Below are 20,726 nucleotides of genomic sequence, written 5' to 3'. Positions count from 1 at the left end.
AAGACCGCAGTTGCATTTGGTATGAATGTCATTTACCGTGAATGACATTATATGTGCCGTGTGACAGAGGTCTCTAATTGTTGCATTTGCCAGTTTGACGAACATACGTTCTTCTGCACGAAAACGGAATAGCATGAGTGCAGGTTACAAATTGTTTGCGATGTTGGTTTTGCGTTCCTTTTCTTATGCTCTGAATTAACCTGCTTGCATAGCTTCTGGACGCTCAGGGGCAGAGAAAACCACGTCGGCCCCCGACTTTGCTGCTATTCGTCTGAGATTATGGGAAATACGATGAATGTATTGTGTCACAGCAACTTTCTTTGCTCTAGCAGTTCTACTGCTTCCTTTCGATGCGTTTCTATAGTTCCTGCTCAAGCCCTCTGCAAGCGAAGTGGGCATATGCATCGGGTAACCAAGATCTGCGAGGTCATATGACTTCATGAGAGAATTATTGAAACAAGATGTTACCATTGCGCGTTTTACGAGTTTTCAATGAGCGGAACGAGATGGTAGGACTTTCTTATTGCCTCCCGGCTGATAGCTGTAGCAGACCTTTTGTCGGGAAAAGTGCAAAGCCAAGTTGAAAAAAAAAAACCTGATGAAGTTGCCTACGTGGACTTCATGCGTCAACGACAAAAGAGACAACATTTCAGTGAACGAGGTTATGGTTTTTGAAACCACCGAGTAAAAAATACCTGATTCGTTATTCATAACAATAAAAAATCGTCAACAAATCTGAAAAAATTACCTCATGAAGTCACGTCACCCCAAAGTAGAAACCAGTTTCAGAGATTAGGCCAAGCGCCTGGCACAGTCTGGCTACCCGATGCGTATGCTCACCTCGGTCGCGGAGGGCTTGAGCAGGAAGTATAAAAACACATCGAAGGGAAGCAGTAGCACTGCTAGAGCAAAGAAAGTTGCTGTGGTGCTATACAGTCATTGTATTTCACATAATCACAGAAGCGAAGATATGGATGTCCCAGTTCTCGAACATCGCCTAATGCCTCCAGCTAAGCCATTACCACCCTGGGAGTGGCAGGTGATACACTGTGATGTGTCCTTTGTAGAGGTCACAAAGCACGCACCTGACCTCGAAATTGCTATGCATTTCCGTGAACTTCAATCGATGTACTGGTGCTCAGAATTCCACTCAGATGCGTCCAAATCACATGCTGGTGTATATTATGCTGCTGTTGGTCCCACTTTTTCTAAATCTGACGTATTGAACCCACTATCAAGTATCTTCACTGCAGAAGCCTATGCAGTACTGTCTGCAGTAAAACACATAAATAAAGTAAAACTCGACCGTGCAATAGTATTTACAGACTCGTTAAGTCTTGTAAAAGCACTGATTTCTTTACAAAAGCATACAAATCCTGTTTTCACTGAACTTCACTCGCTCTTATGCAATATTTATCTATCACATAGACAAGTAGTAATATGCTGGGTACCTGGCCATAGAGGCATCGAGGGTAATGTAATAGCTGACAAAATGGCCACATCACTCACATCACTAACCACTTTTCCTGCGGCTGCTGTCCCTGTCACAGACCTGAAGCCTTTCTTAAGAAAGAAACTGCGACCACACTGGCAACGCATGCGGAAAGCAGAAACAAATAATAAACTGCACGTTATGAAGCCACAGTTAGGTTTTTGGCCCTCCCCAACAAAATCTCGGCGAACAGATGTCCTATGCTCTCGCCTGAGAATAGGGCACACATTTGGTACCCACAATTTTCTGCTTACTGGAAATGAACCGCCAACCTGTGGTCGATGTGGTGAGATGCTGACCGTCCTCCACGTCCTCTTGGAGTGTAGCAAAGCCGAATCTGAAGGAAAGAAACATTTTCCTCTTGCGTATCATTATTGCGTCCCTCTCCACCTAGCTATGTTTCTTGTTAAAGGACCGCTATTTAACACGAAAACAGTCCTCGGTTCCTTAAATGATGATGTACTACGTGTTATAAACCCATTAAATTCGTAGCGCATCCTATTTACAGAGGATGCCGCTGTGATAGTTGTCTTGTATAGAACATGCCTCTAGGCCCTTTTGTCTAAAGGGCTCAAACGAGGCCGCGATGCTCTAGTGAATTTTAGATTCTTATACATTTTTTATATGGTATCACTATTTTGCAGTGCACCTTAATGCTTATAGTACACGTCTTTTGTCATTGCCATAATCTTATTACACAAAGACTTTATGCACATTAGAGCAACCACTTTTTAAGGCCCTTTTACAGCCACGTCACATCAACTTCATAGAAGTCACAACTCTACTGCAAACTGCTCAACACTGGCTTGGCGCTCTTTGGCCATACCTGGCCCTTGCGCCAATAAACACCGCACATTCATTCATTCAGAAGAAGAGCGCCAAATTTCAGGGTCGAGTGTTTCCTCTGGCCCTGAGCACCTGCAGAAGCTATGCAAACAGGCTAACTCAGAGAATAACAAAAGGAACGCATGTTCTACTCAACGTCGCAAACAGTTTGTGACCTGCACTCCTAACGTTGTCTAATCCATTCCGCTTTAGTGCGGAAGAACGTATGTTGGTGAAACTGGCAGATACATAAATTAAAGACTAAAAGAGCATCAATATAACGTCACTAGAGTAATCTCGGGCCATTTAGGCATTCATTGCCGAGATTGTCCCGGCAAAGCATTGGTGAATCGGCGTATCTGCCTTCAATATCTCAGGAAGAGCTAAGATAGATTATTTTCAGTTTAATATGTAATAAATATCCTGGAGTCGACGGTATTCTCATTAATGATTTGCGCAGAACATATGAATATATCCAAGAGGTTTTGCTAGCACTACTCAATCGCATAATTTCAAGTGGTGAAAATCCTGTAATACTGAAAACAGCAATAGTTATACCTCATTACAAAAGCGGTGCGCGTAATAAAATTGAAAATTATCGCCCAATTTCAATTCTACCTTCTATTGCTCAAATACTAGAAAAACACTTATTGCTAACGATGGCAAGCTTTCTGGACGCCCACAGCATTTAGTCGCCTAGTCAGTATGGCTTCCGGCCCGGCAAAAGCCCTCAAATCCTTCTGGAAGGTTTCTCCGATCAGTTGAATATAGCTATAGATAATAATAAAGTAGCTTGTGCTCTCCTTCTTGATTGTAGCAAGGCTTTTGACAGTGTTCATCATCGTCTGTTGTTAAAGAAGTTTACTTGTTAGGATTTCGGGGTGCTTTCAGGTCGTTGTTAGCAAATTTCCTTCAGGATAGGCGTCAGGTCGTCTCAGTTGGGCAAGTTCATAGCGCATTCTGCATTATTCATGCTGGAGTTCCCCAGGGATCTATACTCAGTCGTTATTATTTAGTATTTTTGTAAATGACCTCTATAGCGTGATACCCGATTCTCTTTATCAATACGCCGATGACACGATGATCATAACTTCTGCTCACAGCTAGTACGATGCGATTGCTTCTCTACGCTCTGCTGCCACAAAAGCTATGGACTGGTTTCGAAATAACGTAATTATTATAAATGTATCTAAGACTCAATTAATCTGCTTCCATAATTCTTTGAGCACGGCAGCCCTTGATTATCTTCTTGTTTTGCCTTGTTGCGATTGTTCATCTTGTTCTTGTAGACCATTACAGTACTCATCTGTTGTAAAGTATCTTGGTCTATATATTGACAGTGACCTTTCTTGGAACAGCCACTTTGCTTACGTCTGTAAAAAACTTTTGCGCAGTATCATGTCTACTGTATAATATAAGATATTACATGCCCTTATCGGTAAGGAAAACAATAACACACGCTTTAGGGTACAGTCTGCTGTGGTATGGAATAACAATTTACGGGCACTGTGCTGTTCGCTGGCACAACAGAATAACTGCAATACTGCACTCCCTCTTAAAAAACATATCTAAAGATCTCAGCCTGAATGCTGACGCAGACCACTTCAAAATATTTTCGATGCCGAATTTCGACGATCTTTTAATGCAAACGGTTCTGCAAAACACTTCTGGTCCAGTGAATTCCTAGTTCCGTACACCTCTTCCCGTTGCTTAAGGCCCAAGGACCCCTTTTGGAGGCCACGTTGTTCCACAAGGTACGGTACTAGAGCTCGCGCCCATTATGTTCCAACCTACTTCAATAAATTACCCCCAAGCATCGTCTATGCAAAAACAAAATACAAGTCAAAGATACTGCTAAGGCGTATCTATGTATAAAGGCGTATTTGTTCCTTTTGTTTACCGTTATTTCTTGTGTTCATGCAAGTGATTGTGCAATTCCTTTGCACCACGACGGTTAGGTTGGTGTATGATTATATTATCTCACGGTCATTTCGTTCACACGCATTGCTGCGTTTGTTTCATTATTCTCGATCAAAATTCTTCTATCAGACACTGTATAAAATTTAATGACTTCTTATTTTCTGGTATGCTATACTCGAGTTCGCTGCTTATGGACAAGAACGGTACCGAGAGCGGCGCTGCTGCGCCGGCGTTGAGAGCGCCGCATGAGAAGCAAAATTCTATTCGCGGGTGGTACCCCTCTCCCATCTCTCGTTCGCGCCGCCTTGATTGCCTCCTGCACTGCGCGTGTTTGGGCACGTTTCGTGCCGCGCGCGGTGTGTGCCTACGTGTGTGCGCGTGGACATTTCTTTCGAAGGGCAGTGTACTGTCTGTTTCACATTTAGGGGAAAACTCGAAGCGCATTGCATCGCGATGCGGCGAGCGCTTGAGTCGGGCGGCGGCAGCAGCTCGCGCAGATGCTCGAAGGGCGGGATCTTGAACGGCGTCGTCTGCTACGGCGGCGCGCGCTGGCCGCATTGTCGGGAAGCGTTCTACTGTCAGGTGCAGGGCGCCGATCACATCGTTACTGCGTGAAATGAGCCGGTATTCTTTGCTAAACGTTGCGCGACGCCCACTGATACGCCTCGAATGTAAGTTCATCGCTGCAGGGCAGTCATAGACGACGTACTGATTCCATACGTTCTTGACGGCCCGTTTCTGGAAGGCGACTATATATTCTATCGCGATAGGACGCCGATCCACACTGCTCGTGCTGTGCAAGAACTGCTAGAAGAGCGTGCAGTCACTCTCTTGGAGCGGCCGCCTCAATCCCCGGGCGCCAACATCATGTAAAATGTCTGGGGCTCGTTGAAATTATCGCTGGCGCACCATCCCCTCTATCAGTCTCCCGAGGATAGGCTTCGATCCACCATCGTCAGCGACTGAGACGTGCTGCGAATGAACACATCCCTGATCAAGTCATTCTACACTTCACTGCCTTCCAGGACGAGCGCTGTCATCGCTGCCGCTGGGGACATGACGAGATACTAACTGAAGTTCCGAGCGTGACGTGTCCATTTCCCCACCAGCGGGCAGAGTCTGTCTGGTGTAGCGAATGATTGTCGAGAAAAATCACTTTCAGCTCATTGTCTGAACCTAAAACTTTAATTTAATTAATCGTGTCCGTTTGTTTCATCGTGTTCGACACCCATTGTTGAGTGCTTTCTTTTCCTTTCGAGTCAAACAAAGACTGAGCACGTTGCGCGCACATCTTGGTGCGTTTTGTCGCTGCTCATTACGGTAGCACACACAGTGAAGAAATATACGTGCACACGCTCAGTACTGCAGCCTTTCGAAAGAACAAATGAACCATGCTGTCAAAAGAGGTTTGTGGAACTCCATTATCACCAATGAAGGATCAGAGTTTGGCGACGCACAACGTTTAGTAAAGAACATCAGCTCAGTTCCCGCAGTACCGATGAAATCGGTGCACTGCCCCTGACAGTACCACGCTTCCCGAAAATGCGGCCAGCGCGCGTCGCCGTAGCAGACGACGCAGATCACGACACCACCCCTCAAGCGTGTGCGCCTGCTCGAACTGCTGCCGTCGCACGACTCCATTGCTTGCCGCATCGCGATGCAATACGTTCCGAGTTTTCCCCTTAGTGTGAAACAAACTGCACACGCTATATTTGCCTTTAAGAAGATCGGTACGCTTGACGATTATTTTTATGGCTGCAATGCGGCGAAAGGGCAGCGTCTGCTTAACCATGTAAGTGACGCTGAGGAGGTAATTGGAAACGACATCGTATGAGCCGCCGGAAAAATCGTCAGCACATACGATGGGGCACATACATACGGCACCTACGAGCTAAAGTCATTTTTTCAGTTTCTCACATTATGTTTGCTACAAATCCGTGTTGTCTCTGATGGCGACAACGGACTTCTATCGATACTGTGCGGAAATAAACAAGATATATCGCTGCATAGCACAAATACGACATGCGCACACAACTTTAACTAGTACGTCCCCTACAATATGGAATAGAGGCAGCAATGTAGACAGCTCGGCCATTTTTTAACAGTACTCAAGAGACGGAAGTTGAAAGTATTAGTAATCATTCATGCTTCAGCAATGCCGGCGCGGTCAAGACGCGGGCGTGTATCGTCCAGTAACCCGATCGATCGGTGCAGTGGTGAAGCGGGAATGAACTCCGGTCATGTTCAATGCATCATGTACATATTCAATTTCTCGGCACGCGTGAACTTCAGCCACTGCTAGCGCATACAACAGACGTGGTTTCCATTCTTAGACAGCGCACACAGAAACGAAACACGAGAAAGAAGGCAGGACAAGCGCTCGTTGAACTTAGTTTCTATGTGAATAAAAGGATTATGTACCGAGTAATTATTAAATTCACGTGGGTTACATATAGAAACCGTCATACACTCAGGAGTGATCAATGAACGAGCTCGCTTCGTTTGCCAGTTGTTTACTTCGCTCGGCGCATGTCTGTCGTCTGCTTCTTTCGTACCATTTTCTTGTGAATCGGCAGAGTTTCACTGGTGCATCAACCTTTTCATGTTTACATTGCTGTCGTGACAGTTAACAACACAATAATTATTTCCGGTCATCCGAAGAGGCGCCGTTGCAAACAAGAGACGTTTCGCGCGCAGCGCGAACTGAACGCGGGCGCGACCGCGAAGGGAAGCGGCGACGGAAACCTACACCCGTTGGAGGTGAAATCGCTCCGCCAGGGGAGAAACGAGCGCTGGCGTCTAGGATGAAACTTGGTGTGCGGTCGTCTATAATCCATTATGCACAGTGTATAGTTTTGCTGCCTGACAGGCTCTGCCGCTCAAGCCTTCAAAGGCTTTGGCAGGCCTGTATGAATGTACTGATCTCATTGTTGGAAATAAAGGTATTATCATCATTATTAAACGCATGTTTGAAGGTACTTCTATTTTGTATGGGGCTCATAGCAGGATGACAAGGTAGATTGTGGAGGCCCATAATATTGCAAAATTATAGGAAAGGTACGTGAGCAAGCCACCAGTGTCGCTCTCTGCAAAAGATACGATTCCTCGGTTTATCGTTGTAACTATTCCAGTGTATGGAATAGTGTGTGGTTCATCGACATGCACCACTGAATGTTCTTTTTTGTGTGGTTCGTTTCCGCTCGTTCGGTATATATTTATCGATGCGTGCAAATATAAAATCTATAGGTGAAAGCAGCGATGTCTCTGTGCATCTTTCTTTATACGTCCTCGTTCAGTCGCGCTTACACATTCTATCTTGGAATGAAGCTCGACGAGACTTCTTTCATCACGCATTGGATTTCATACTTATGTTTCTTTGACATGGGAATTACGGGTCGCAGATTGATTTGCGCTTCTTGTCCCTTCTGGTTCAGTTTTGTAGCTTGCTTGCCTTACAAGGTTTATTTAAATCAGGTAAATATTTTTTACACCATGACTGATTTCATTGCATTGTTTGAAGCGCATACATAAATCCCGATACTTTTGAATGTTGCCATCATCATCATCATCATCATACTATTTTATGCCCACTGCAGGACCAAGGCCTCTTCTGGCGATCTTCAACTGCCCCTTCTTGCGCTAGCTGATTACTTGCCCTTGAAAATTTCGAAATTTTATTAGCCCACCTAGTTTTCTGCCGTTCTTGACTGTGCTTCGCTTCCCTTAGCTCCAATTCTGTAACTCTAATAGTCCTTGATAATATTCTTTTGTGCAGCGCTCAGAAATCGACGAAAATACATCATGAATGCTTACCAGTTCGCTTAGTTTTCGATTCCTAATGGTCCACCGATTATCTGCCCTCCGCATTACAGGACCTGTCCAGCTGAGTCTTTTTCTCTTGATGTGCGCTAGAATGTAGGCTATCTTCGTTTGCTTTCCAATCCACACCACTCTCTTCATGTTTCTTAACGTTACGCCTAACATTTTTGTTCCATCGCTCTCTTCGCGGTCGTTAACTTGTTATCGAGCTTCTTTGTCAACTACAAAGTTTCTGCCCTATGTGTTAGTACCAGTAGAATGCAAAGATGGTAATTTTTTCTTTTTATCGACCATGGTAAGCTTTGAGTTAGAATTTGGTAATGCCTGCCGTATTCACTACCACCCATTTTTATTCTTCTGTAAATTTCCTTTTAATGATCGAGGTTCCCTATGTGTAATTGAGCTAAATAAAACGTACTCCTGCAAAGAGTTCTAGAGATTGACTGCCGGTCATGAACTATTCGTCCCTGGCCATGCTGATAAACTTTTGCCTTCTGTATAATAATATGTAATACTACTTTCACGCTTTCTCGATTAAGGTCCTCAAGCACTTAACCCTTTCAGATACTGTGTACACAATTGTCTACAGCAAGATAGTGCATGAACAGCAAAAGCACTGATGAAATAACGATATTTTAAATGTGTTGCATACATGTTGAAACGCGTAAAATTGTAATTGTGCTGCAATTTCGAATAATGTGCATAATGTTTTTGCAAAATTGGTGGCAAGGTAGACGGCTGGGTCATTTTACTCCATGTCGGTGTGTTATATGCAGCAGTCTGATTTCTTTCATTGTTTTTCACAATATAAAGGCCCAGGCATAATTTTGAAGTGGCTGGATAAGTGTTTTTCAAGCTTCTCAAAACACGAAGTAATCTATACCCCCATATTTGATGTTCCTGTAGTGAATTTTCGCATGGAGTCCACATTCTGTAAACTTGATAAAACTCACTAAACAATCACAAATTCTTAATCATTTCTGCAGCTGTGCATTTTCTATGATTCTGAAGAGGCAAGAAATGTGGTAAAAGCAAAATTTCAGTCAACGGGATGAAGTGGCATCTGAAAGGGTTGAAGTCCGGTTTGAGGTTAAGGTTCCTCTCGAGTGTCCATGCCGTCCAATCGTGATTACGTTTGCAAAGTAACACTCACGACGCGGAATCCTTACATTATACCGGTCTGTAGTGTTGGTATGATTGCAGCAATACTTTCGCTCGACCATATTTCTTTCACTTCCCCTGTGATATTAGGCAGCCTTCGCACAAGTGCTTGCATTCGTGATTCCCATGATGAATGAATGAATGAATGAATGTCGTCTTTGAAACAGTATTTTCAATCTTTAGCTTCCAATGTTCATGGCAATAAATCATTGATCCTGAAACAAATTTTAGCTTTTATATCTATTATTTATGGTCCATGCATTTGCCTTGATTCGCAGTGTTACGTTGATAATTGATATAATTTTTTGGCATCCCATTTGAAACATGCTAGTGACAAATATTAATCCAGCCTCCTTGATCAAGTCAAGTTTTACTACATCTAACGCAGTCTAGCATTTTGCCTTTATTTTTTTTTTGATCTTTCCATTCTCGCAGCATCGATCACGCGTGTGCAATCGTGCACGCCGGAATAGGGCTTCAAAATATTAAAAATAAAGATAAACACCAAATACAATGTCGATTGAAACGGGCTGAGTACGCCTGAATACGTGTACAAAAGGAACCTGTGCTAGGGGAACTGAACGTGTAAAGAGCACCGATGGAACACATAGACACTAAGACGTTTTTCTCGCGGTGTCTGTTTATGCCCCCGTATATAGGGCCCTCCTCTTTCGCTATTTTTTACGGGGATAATTTGCAGAAGATAAGTTCGTCAAGTGACTAGTTGGCGTGGTTACCACATTTCTGGACGCAACGAAACTCAGCAAAAAAAGCAAACAAAGAGAAAACATGTGGCATTATTACGATGATCTACTTTTGACGATTCCGAAGACGGCATATATTCCTCGAAACCAATATTTTACCAGTCACGGTTATTTGGGGCCACGTAAGGAACTATACGAAACGGCGAGATCCCGGCTATTGTACGGCGGCCGTTCTCGGCTGCTTTCAGCATGGGAACCTTCGGGTAGCAACGCGTGTCTGCACGTGTGCGCGTGCTCATCCGCTCAGCGCTCCGCCACATCGACTCCGCTCGAGCGCTGCCACAGCGGCTCGGAATGGCACTTGCACGTCCTTTACGCACCAGACAATGACTGCAAAAAAAAAAAACCTACTGCCGCAGGAGGCTTTGCGAAGCTTTTGTAAAGGGAGTGCTAGTACATATAGTGAAGCTATACAGCGAGCACGGAATGTTCAGACCGCTTAGCATCCGTGAAAGATAAAGGATGGATTTTCATTAAGGATGATCGATTAGCGAAACATCCGAACCAAACCGAATACGAATGTTCGGGAGAAAAGACCTCCCGTTTTCGAATGAAATGTCAAACTTTTTCTCACTTCCGTACAAAGTGAAATGTGAAGGTTGCAGGAACCCACCGTGGTTGCTTAGTGGCTAAAGTATTGGGCTGCTAAGCACGAGGTCGCGGGATCGAATCCTGGCCGCGACGGGTGCACTTCGGTGGGGACGAAACGCGAAAGACACCTTTACACTTAAATTTAGTGCACGTTTAAAAATCCCAGTGGGTCCAAATTTCCGGAGTCCCCCACTACGGCGTTCCTCATAATCAGATCGTGGTTTCAGCACGTAAAACGCCAGAATTTATTCTTTTAACCTTGCGCGCAATCCGTTTTATAAAAATGAGGCCTATATAAATTTCTTGGCACTTGCGTGTAATATCGTTTGCAATTGGACGTGCGGAAAACACAGGAGTCTGTAAAATAAGAAGTATTTTCAGTTATATTTAGCGTTTTTAAGATGGCTCTAATTAAACGAGAAAACAGGATCGTCAGCCGATGGAAGTGTAGAGTAATATGTTATTCAAAGGAGAGAAGTGTGATTCTGCAGCAGCGCGTATTATCTTAAGTGGCGAATTATAAGGACTAAACACTTAACAAAAAGAGGCTTGCTTATGTACGCTGCCTAAAGGTGACCAATTTTTATTGAATGACTGGAAATTATTGAGAAGTCGTCTCCCCGGATGCCGGTCCGCAGCGACCGCAGCCCTCACTTACGTCATTCTCTGTCTGTACATTGAGACTCCGATTAAGTGTTGTGATTTGTTGTGTTTGAAAGAAGCCAACATCTAATTGGGAATTCTCGAGTCGAACGCAAGCAATGCGAGCAATCAGAGATTATTCCATTCTTATTCGAAATTTCCAGTGTCCGCCCACCCCTACTTTCTAACTATTCACGTTTGTTTTCTTTACAGCACAAAAGTCGCCTTAGAAGGACCGTAAGTCGACGACTCCCTTTTGTGTAATGGAGGTTTTATTGTCAACTAATTGTTAACTGTAAAGCTTGTAATCTTTTTCGCTTGCGTAAATTCGACATGGTGGCTTTGGTGGTGTCTCACTTTGGCCGCCTGAGTGCGCTGGCGTCAGTGTGCATACGTTAGCCTGCTCGTCAATGCTGAAAGAACCCGCGACTACGCGAAAGGGAACCGCAGCTTCTTTTCATGCAAAACGATTTCAAACATGCGTAGAGTGGTTTTTACATAATGTTTCTCCAAGAAAACATTACACGTTCGCAAAAATGCCGAAATTCTCTTCGCAGGGCATGAGGAGACACAGAGCCAGTGGACATGCGGTAAGCTTTTTAACTTTGTTTCCGCCTACGTAGTTCAGCTGTGGTGTGCGATTTAGGAGACAGATATATTTGTTCAGTTGCGTGGTTAAAGTGGAAAGTGATATTACAAAATGGGAGGGTGGGGCAGTGAAATAGAGTGAATTTGACATGAAGTGCATTGAATGTGACGCGTTAGCTTTGATAGCAGTCCTTATAGTTGCTGTCTGCAAGCACTCATTTTAACGAGGTGGCCATAAGAGGCAGGGTTAAAAATAAAACGAAGTAGGCACACATGGGATACTCAGGTAACAGAAATAGTGCACGAGCATGATTGCGTATTTATTCAAACTACGATCACTCACGAATTACAAAGATAAGAGACCGTGGACAAATCAATCATGGCATTGTTATTAATGTTGCGCCGACTCTCATCTATACACGAGCATGTCGAATAAACGTTTTACGTGTAGCTCTTCTCTACAATTAAATCCACGTGCACAAACAAGAGTTTTTTAAACTGCTAAGAAAGTTAGCATTTTGACTACAAGGAATCAGAAGTTCCATTCGGGCGGTTCCCAGAAAGTAATTGGCGAACGTGGACAGTGCTCCTATCCTAAAAAAGCTTTCATGCAAAGCGCGAACATCTATTAAAAACACCGGATACACAAGTAATACATTTGATGTGGAAAAAAAAGACGCAGTGCTTTTTTGCTCATTCGTTCAACCACACCGCACGCTTTCCTAAACGGGACTAGAAGCAACGAACTGCGCGATTTATTTTCAAGAGATTGTTGAGCAATGGGCTTCGTTAGCACGACGTTCGTTTTCATAATTGGCTGGCTCTGCCCTCACGTACAAGTTGATCCTTCCACACGAGTGTTCGCATCATCCGGTAAATAGCGTATGCACCACGTTCTTTAAATCCCAGGTCATGCGAGCACAGCAAGAAATACACTATTGTAGTTAAAGGTCACGGTAACAACACAACTTCATAATGACACAAAATATATTGAAAAATGCCGCAAGGTCTGCTTAACTTGGCGCAGGATGACGTGGAATATTTCCTCCTCGATATACTTGCTCTACTTTGCTATCACTGCTGTCGCAACGCCTTATCGTTTTGCTTCGAAGCGCGAGTAATTGCTCGCAGTGCCTGCGCATATCGGTGCAGCCGGTGCGTTCTCGAGACTGCATTGTCATCGTCCCGAGTCCGCCTTCACTTAACTCGAGGTTTCTATAGCTTCTTTACGAATATTCGACCTACCATACGTGGGTGAGTGAGAAATATCTGTCGTTCAGGAATAGCGGCCGGCCATGAGCCACTTCCGTTCTGAATCCCCGATTGCTTCTGGGCTTGTTACAGTGGTCACCATCCAGTTAGTCGTTTTATTGTAGGGCGCAAGTTCGCCCGATAACGACTTCATTTAATGCGAAGCATTGTTTGCCTCGCACTGCAGGCCGTGCAATGAGGAGCTAGACTCCTGTGGCGCGTCGTTTCGAGCTAATTAAGTATTAAGGACAAGCATATGTACACTGATATGGAGTTGAATCAAGCTCATCCGGCACAACAGCTCGAGGTTATACGCCCATGAAACCACAGACGCTTGCAGACTTCTTTCGCGCCATTGCCAAATATAGAGCTTTGGGACGATCGACACGAGCATCTTGTCGCATAGGAAGAATACGCCCAGGGAGAAGTGAAATCACTTGTGTGCTCGCTAGACCGTGTCTGTTTCTCGCCTTTCGCAAACAAGTTTTATCGAAGCATAACTGCGAGTCGGCCTAGTTGGAACAGATTCATCTTAAAACATTTTGTGCGCAAACAAACAGGGACGAAGAATAGGAGCAACACAAGGACGAACGCTTCCTTGTGTTCTGCTCGTCCTTGTGTTGCTCCTGTTCCTCATCCCTGTTTGTTTGCTCACAAAAAGTTTTAAGATGAAGTTTCATCGGCTGGCAACGCTTCGCAGGACCTCAAACGACCTGCAAAATAGTTCGCACATACCCAGGAATTCTGGCCTTGCCGGGAGGGGGGTGGGGGGTGGGGGTTGAGGCAGGAGTGCTCTGCCTCCCCCCGGAAAACTTTGGAGGTGGCTCGGAGTCGGCGCCTATAATCTGTGCCTCTCTGTGTGTGTGTAAGAGAGAGAGTGGTGTAAATGCGTTTGTGTGTATATATGGGTGTGAGCGAATGAGCGTTTCCTTGCTCGTTCGTATATTCGTAAGAACAAACACATTCCTGCTCTCGGAGACAGATGACATACACGGTTTATTTGAACCCATATTTATATCACATATTTATATCACATAGACAAGAACTAATACTCTGCCTTTATAGCATTATCTCTTTCTGAAAGCGAAACCGACGCAAAAAAAGAAAGTCATGAGCCATTCTACTATGTGAAGATGGTTGACTAGCGAAGCTGCTTAGCACACGAAAAGGAGGTGACACAATTTTGAACAAAGGTAGAAATTCATTTATTGTCTTGATGGGTGGTCATTATTTCACTCGCAACTGCAATCACATTCTTTGATAATGTGAAATCGAGGCACGTAAGCCACTGGGTGGTCGGTTGGGCCGGATTGGTGCGACATCGCAAGAAATATGTCTGCAACACGGAAAGCGTAAAAAGCTCCCTTTTCGGTACGGACACATCCACATTGAAATCACCGACAACAACCACAGGGGTAGCGTCAGCGCATCTAATTCACGCAAAGTGAGTAGCCGTGAACCTTAAGGGACTATGAGTAATTTAATTTCATGCTTACGGGGGTATGAGCCATTGATAATGACTTTTTGACATGCTATTCAGTATGCTGTATGCATGATTCGAAAGAATTTAAGCACTGTTTGCTTCACTTTGCTTGCTGAGTGCTTGTAGCCTCTGCCTTACGGCACGCCGGTATACACTGTATGAATGGGAATATGAATGCCTACGGAGGTGTGAGCTATAGATGATGATAGTTTTTGTTCACGGAGAACAAAAATGCACGGAACCCTAGCCTTATACAGCTTGGCTGTAAAAAAAAAAATAGGAGCCAATACACTTTGTGAAAGTAGATGACCAGCGAAGCTGTAGCACGTAACACAGGGTTAGACAAGGGTACATGTACTTATTTTCATCATTTGGTAACGGTAGTGAGGATAGCTTTGTGATTACTGTGATATACACTGATTGATTCGCTTGCATCCTTATACAGAATCTTGGCTAAACAAATCTATACACGACCGCTGTTGAGTGACTTGGAGTGGTGCGGCACTTCAAACCAAACTCTTCTAGCACAAACTCAGTGGACCATTACTCGTCTGGTTTTGAAATGTCCACATTGAGGTCTCTAAAGATGATCACAAGTGTAATGTTATCACGGCTAACCCATGCAAAGTCTGTGGTCATGAACTTGTGGATATCACACTTGGGTGTGCCTGGAGATATATATAGAGCGGATATTAGAATTTCGTCTTCCGTTTGCATGGCACAGACATCCCTAAGTCGGTCGCATTGTCCTCTTGTGAGTGAAGGGTGTATAAGTGTACATTAATCTTGTCGCTTGCGGATACGGCGACGCCTCCTCCTCGTGAGTCCATGTGCTGTTACCAAACAATTACAGCTTACCAATCGACTTGAAACAATGCATCTTGATTGACTTTTTTCACTAATTATTATTATTATTATTATTATTATTATTATTATTATTATTATTATTATTATTATTATTATTATTATTATTATTATTATTATTATTATTATTATTATTATTATTATTATTAGGGTGTGGAGTGCTTGAAGCCTGCTTGACCTCGGCCGCGGGATGGCACGGTGTTTCGATACCTCCGCGACCGGTTCACATTGTTGTCCAGGGACACGAAAAATGCATTGCGGAGCGGAGGCATACAGCTTCGCTGCAATAGCGCCTATTACATCAATATTGCCGCGCTGAATTTCGTCATTATGGCTTCATCGCCATCGTCACAGCCCCGCGAAGAGCTGCCATGCGGTTCGCCTTCGTTATCAACCTGGCGTCGGTGGCAGTGCAACGTCTTAAGAGCAATGACGCCCTAAATCCGCACCATCATTACGCCGCGAATCCCTTCTGCGACCAAGCAAGCTTTCGGCCGCACACGTCCGCCGCTACTATATCAAACTGGTTGCCTTCGAACAAAGAACGTAAATACATATCGAAAACGAACTGGCTGCGAGGAACATGCTTACGGAGCGATACCATTATTGACAATGTTACAAAAGGATGGGCGGGGTGAGGTCACCCTTACAGACGTTCTTTCTTCTTTTTTTGGGGGGGGGGGCAGTTACGCGTTCTAAGGGCTCATTTACAAAACATTTGTTCTCGTGGCCCTTACAGAAGCATGTTTAATAAAAATTTCTTCGCTCAGCTAGATGAACTCGATGAACGGCTCTAAACTACTTATTTTCTTTAGCCGCCTAAGATCAATTATTGAAAAGTTAATTACCGTAGCTTTCTTTATTACGCAAGCTCCTCAACCTACTCCACATCTAGAGATTACCGAGTAAAATACTCGCATAATAAAATGATGTTACCAAGATTTGTAAGGGTTTAATATATTTATCTGGTGCAGTTACAAGCAACCAGCATGTTGATGATGCTGTAGGCTTCTTATAGAGCAAGTGTGAAAGTTTGGACGTGTTATTTTGGCGGAAATCAAATTCATGAGCTTCAACGCATATGCGTTTGTAACCATACACTTCTGCCTTTACAATCGATTCTCCTACATTATACAAGTACCTCAGCGTAACGGTGCATCGCACAAGGTATGCGAGAAAACTGTGCGCGCTCCCGATTAGATTTCTGAGCGCTGCTGGCAACAGGCTCGGTTTCCTGGCATCATCTGCAAGAAAGAAAAAGCTGCCTGGGAGAAAGCATTAGATGCCTTTTTCAGTACATTCTAACAGATGGAGCAACGCGGACATGTTCGCTAGAACGAAAAATAGTGAAGTAGTGTGATAAGTGATTTCCGGCATATATTTTGACTGTCAAATGTTAAGACCCAAACAAGAAAATTCCGCCATTTTGTGACTATTAAGGCTGACACACGTACAGTCACGTGAAGTTTGAGCTCCCACACAGTACCCATGGCGGAAGCGGCCCTTCGCATTTTCCTGCCGGCGGGAAGAAAGGAAGTTTAAGGATTCTAAAGATTCTGAAGAAAAATGCTACACATGTAGCGAAAAAGAACACTATAGTGGGCCATCCTCTCCAGCGCTTTCTAGTGGGTGAAGCTCACCAGTGCTGTTCTTGTGAGAGGGGGAGATGCCGCTCGTGCTCACAGTGCGTGCCCTGCTCTAACGGTTGGTCCCAAATGCAGGCGACAAATAAACGCCTTTACAAGTGGTGGAAGTGTTGTGTAGCGGCGGTCGGGCACAATGTCGACGACATAGCCGCTGGGAGGCCATATATGTACGGTTGGACTGGCTTGCACGGACCACCATGCACTATGTTGGCTGTCGTCCATGAAAGATCCCTCGGGCCATCTTGCCCGATGGGCGCTTCACCTGCAGGACTACGACGTCCGCGTTCTGTACCGCAGCGAACACCAGCATTCTGATGCCGATGCTCTCTCGCGTTCTCCCTTACCTGGCGAAAATGCCTGCTGCTCGCTATCCCAATTTACCGTTTCTTCACTTTACCTTACCACCATCTCTTCTGGGCAACGCAAGTACCATTGGATTGCCTCCCTTATATACTTGCTCTCTGGTACATCAGCACAACTAACCACTCGCGCGTTGCGTCGTCATGCTCTCCATGTCGCCATTCGCGACAACCTGCTTCATCGACGCAATTATAACCCCGACGGGCGCCAGCGGTTATGAGTAGTACCTCGCAGTCTCCGTTCCGACATATCCGCAGGTTTCCACGCCGATCCACAGTGTGCAGACTCGGGAGTTTTCAAAACGTGTCAGTGCCTTATACAGCGGTACTACTGGCGAGGGATGTACTGCAGCGTTCAGAAGTTCGTTCGCTCTTGTCCCGATTGCCAGCGCCAGAAAGTTCCACTCCGCCTCTCGCCAGCCATTTTGCAACATTTACCTTGCCCTACCCGGCTGTTTGGGCGCGTCAAAACCGATTTATGTGATCCCCTTTCCCTGACATCGGCTGGAAACCGCTGGATCAATGTGGTGGTTGACCACCTCATGCGATACGCCAAAACTGTCGCCCTCCCGGCAGCTGCAGCGCACGATCTTCTTTCTGCCTGATCGATTTACCTGCCATCATGGACCACCTGAATAGCTGCTCAGTGATCGCGGACAGAGCTGCTCAGTGATCCTATCCGAAGTAGGTCAAGCCATTCTTAAAGAGTGTCACGTTGTTCATCGCCCAACTACAGCGTACCATCCTCAAACCAGTGGCCTTACAGAACGCTTCATCCATGCGTTCGATAACATGCTTGCAATGTACGTCGACTCCGACCGCACAAATTGGGATGCCATTCTGCCCTTCGTAACCTATGCATACGACACCGCTACTCAGAGCACCACCGGCTTTTTGCCCTTTTTTTTTACTGTACGGTAGGCAGCCGTCGCATACCATCGACACAATTCCACCATAGCGGCCGGATGCATCTGAGTGTCCGCCAATTTATGCCATGGCAAGACACGCTGAGGAGTGCCGCGATCTGACCAATAGCGCCAGAAGGGCACTCGCAGTGACGCCACTTCTGAGCGCACCTTCCTTCCAGGAGTGTTTGTGTGGCTTTCCATTCCTCCCGCTGCACCTTTGCTATTCCAACTCTGCTATTCAAGCTTTTCAAGCTATTCAAGCTATTCAAACTATTCAAGCATTTGCTATTCAAGCTTTGCTATTCCAATTCTGCAATCAGCCGTGCGCGATCGATTAAAAACTTTTTGGGACCACCCCCGCTTCGCCTGACTGTCACAGGGCGTCACGAAAACCGCGATAGCTCCCAACCTGATATGTAATGTGCACACTGATTATGCATGATTTGACAGAACAAAAGCAAAAGCGTTAGTTCTGATTCGACGCCTTTTTTGTAGGAGAATAATGTAGGAGAATGAATTCTCTAGGCAGAAGTGTATGGTTGGGCACGTGAGTTCTCACGAACTTCATTTCCGCTAAGATAACATGTCCAAGCTTTCACACTTGCTATATAACAAGCCTACAGCATCATCCACATGCCGGTTGTTTGTAACTGCACTCGATAAATGTATTAAACCCACATAAATCTTGGTGACATCATTTTATTAGGCGAGTGTTTAAATTGGTAACCTCTAAATAGGAAGTAAGTTGAACAGTTTGCGTAATAAACGAAGTTAAAGTAATTAAGCTTTCACCAATTTATCTGAGATAGCTAAAGCAAATGAGTAGTTTGGAGCCAGACCTCGAGATTATCTAGCTGAGCCAAGAAACATTTAATAAACATGCTTTTGTAACAGTCTCGCGAATAAATATTTTTGAAATAAAATAATTGAAAGCAAAACTGACGCAGAAAATAACGTCTGTAAGGCCATCCCGACCGACCCCAGCCTTTTGTGATGATGTCATCAGTGGTATCGCTCCGTGAGCATGTTCCTCGCCGCCAGTCCAGTTTCGATTTTTATTCGCGTTGTTGTTTCGAAGGCAAACAGTTCAAAGCTTTAATGCAAATATAGCAGCAAACGTGTGCTGCCGAAAGCTTTCTTCGGCGTATAAGCGAAGTACGACGCAATGATGATGCGGATTTAGAGCGTCACTGGCATCAAGACACGGAGGAAGGAAAAAGAGGAGGGAGCATCGCGCAACGAGATTCAAGGCGATCCCGTGGGTACAACACGCCATCGCACGTCGAAGTGCGCGTTTGGTTTTAGTGTTCCCACCCTGCAGGCAGAGCCACTGCAGGGCAGCGGAACAAGTGCGCACCGAATAAAAGCTACTGACATGCTATACTGGGCACCAAATGTCTAAGCAAATCTCGATTCTTGCTCCGTGATCTCGACGGAAGAGGCCATGTGTTGGACCACCGCTGAGCCTATGTATCAGCTCCACGGAGGGTCCGCTTGCTTTGCCTGGCTGCGTGACGTAGTACTCTCTCCTTACTTTTTCCTTCCTACTTGCATAAAGATAATTCACTGCCGCCGAGGGAAGGACGATAACGAAGGTGAACTGCTAGGCAGTGCCGATGGTGAGTGCGCTATCGTGATGAAATTTGAGGCCACGATCTTGGCGCCTAAGGAGCTTTTTTTTCAGTGGCTTCGCCTTCGGAAAGGGATAATGCGTAATGTGCAGTGCCGTTGTTGTCTCGTGGATTTAAAATGTGTGTTTAAATAAACTGTATATATGAGATTGTCTCCGAGAGTGAGCGTAATACACACACACACATATACACAAACACACACACACACGCACAAAGACGAACACACAGGTTCGCTTCAGATGCTTCCACCCATGCACCGCAAGCACGCAAGCGCACGCACACATGCACTAACACGCGCGTGCACGCGCACACACACACGCAAATGCACGCATGCACACACGCCGCGAATGCTCACACACGCTTACACGCACTCGCGCACATGCAAACGCAAATGCGGAAGCACTAGCACGCGCACACATACACGCGCCCACATGGGCATACAACCGTCACATGCGCGCTGAAGACATGCACATGCATAATCACTCCCTCTACTATTACTGTTCCAACACCAGCTGGAATTCATCGCGTTGCGGTTTAAATTTGGCGCCTCTTCGAGTCAATGTGTCGTCTACCGGGAGGGTGCAAAACGAATTGCTCCTGTCGTGACTTCACCGCCCACCCCTGACAAAAACACTATTGAACGCACCACCAATGTTCCTACTACAATTGCCATAAATACATATGTTGTGAGAAGGGACTGCCCTGTCGTTGTAGTGAGTTGAAACGTTTTAATCCTCGACTGATATTTTCAAATTTAATCTGAAAACAAATTTCCATTCAAT

The 20,726-nt window shown here is 45.0% G+C and overlaps 1 protein-coding gene across 1 annotated transcript in view; it reads left to right on the top strand.

The window, feature by feature from the left end:
• The window catches only part of LOC135902153 (uncharacterized), a 72,691-nt gene that overhangs the window by 16,028 nt on the left and 35,937 nt on the right, over positions 1 to 20,726 (top strand). Inside the window, exons 7-8 of the mRNA XM_065432080.2 lie at positions 11,428 to 11,451; positions 11,772 to 11,804. Coding sequence (XP_065288152.1) covers positions 11,428 to 11,451; positions 11,772 to 11,804 — 57 coding nt within the window. The remainder of the gene's footprint in view (positions 1 to 11,427; positions 11,452 to 11,771; positions 11,805 to 20,726) is intronic.

This window comes from Dermacentor albipictus, chromosome 5 (assembly GCF_038994185.2).
Source record: "Dermacentor albipictus isolate Rhodes 1998 colony chromosome 5, USDA_Dalb.pri_finalv2, whole genome shotgun sequence".
In the NCBI taxonomy this organism is placed as follows: Eukaryota; Metazoa; Arthropoda; class Arachnida; order Ixodida; family Ixodidae; genus Dermacentor; species Dermacentor albipictus.
This window is presented reverse-complemented; position numbering and strand designations above follow the sequence as displayed.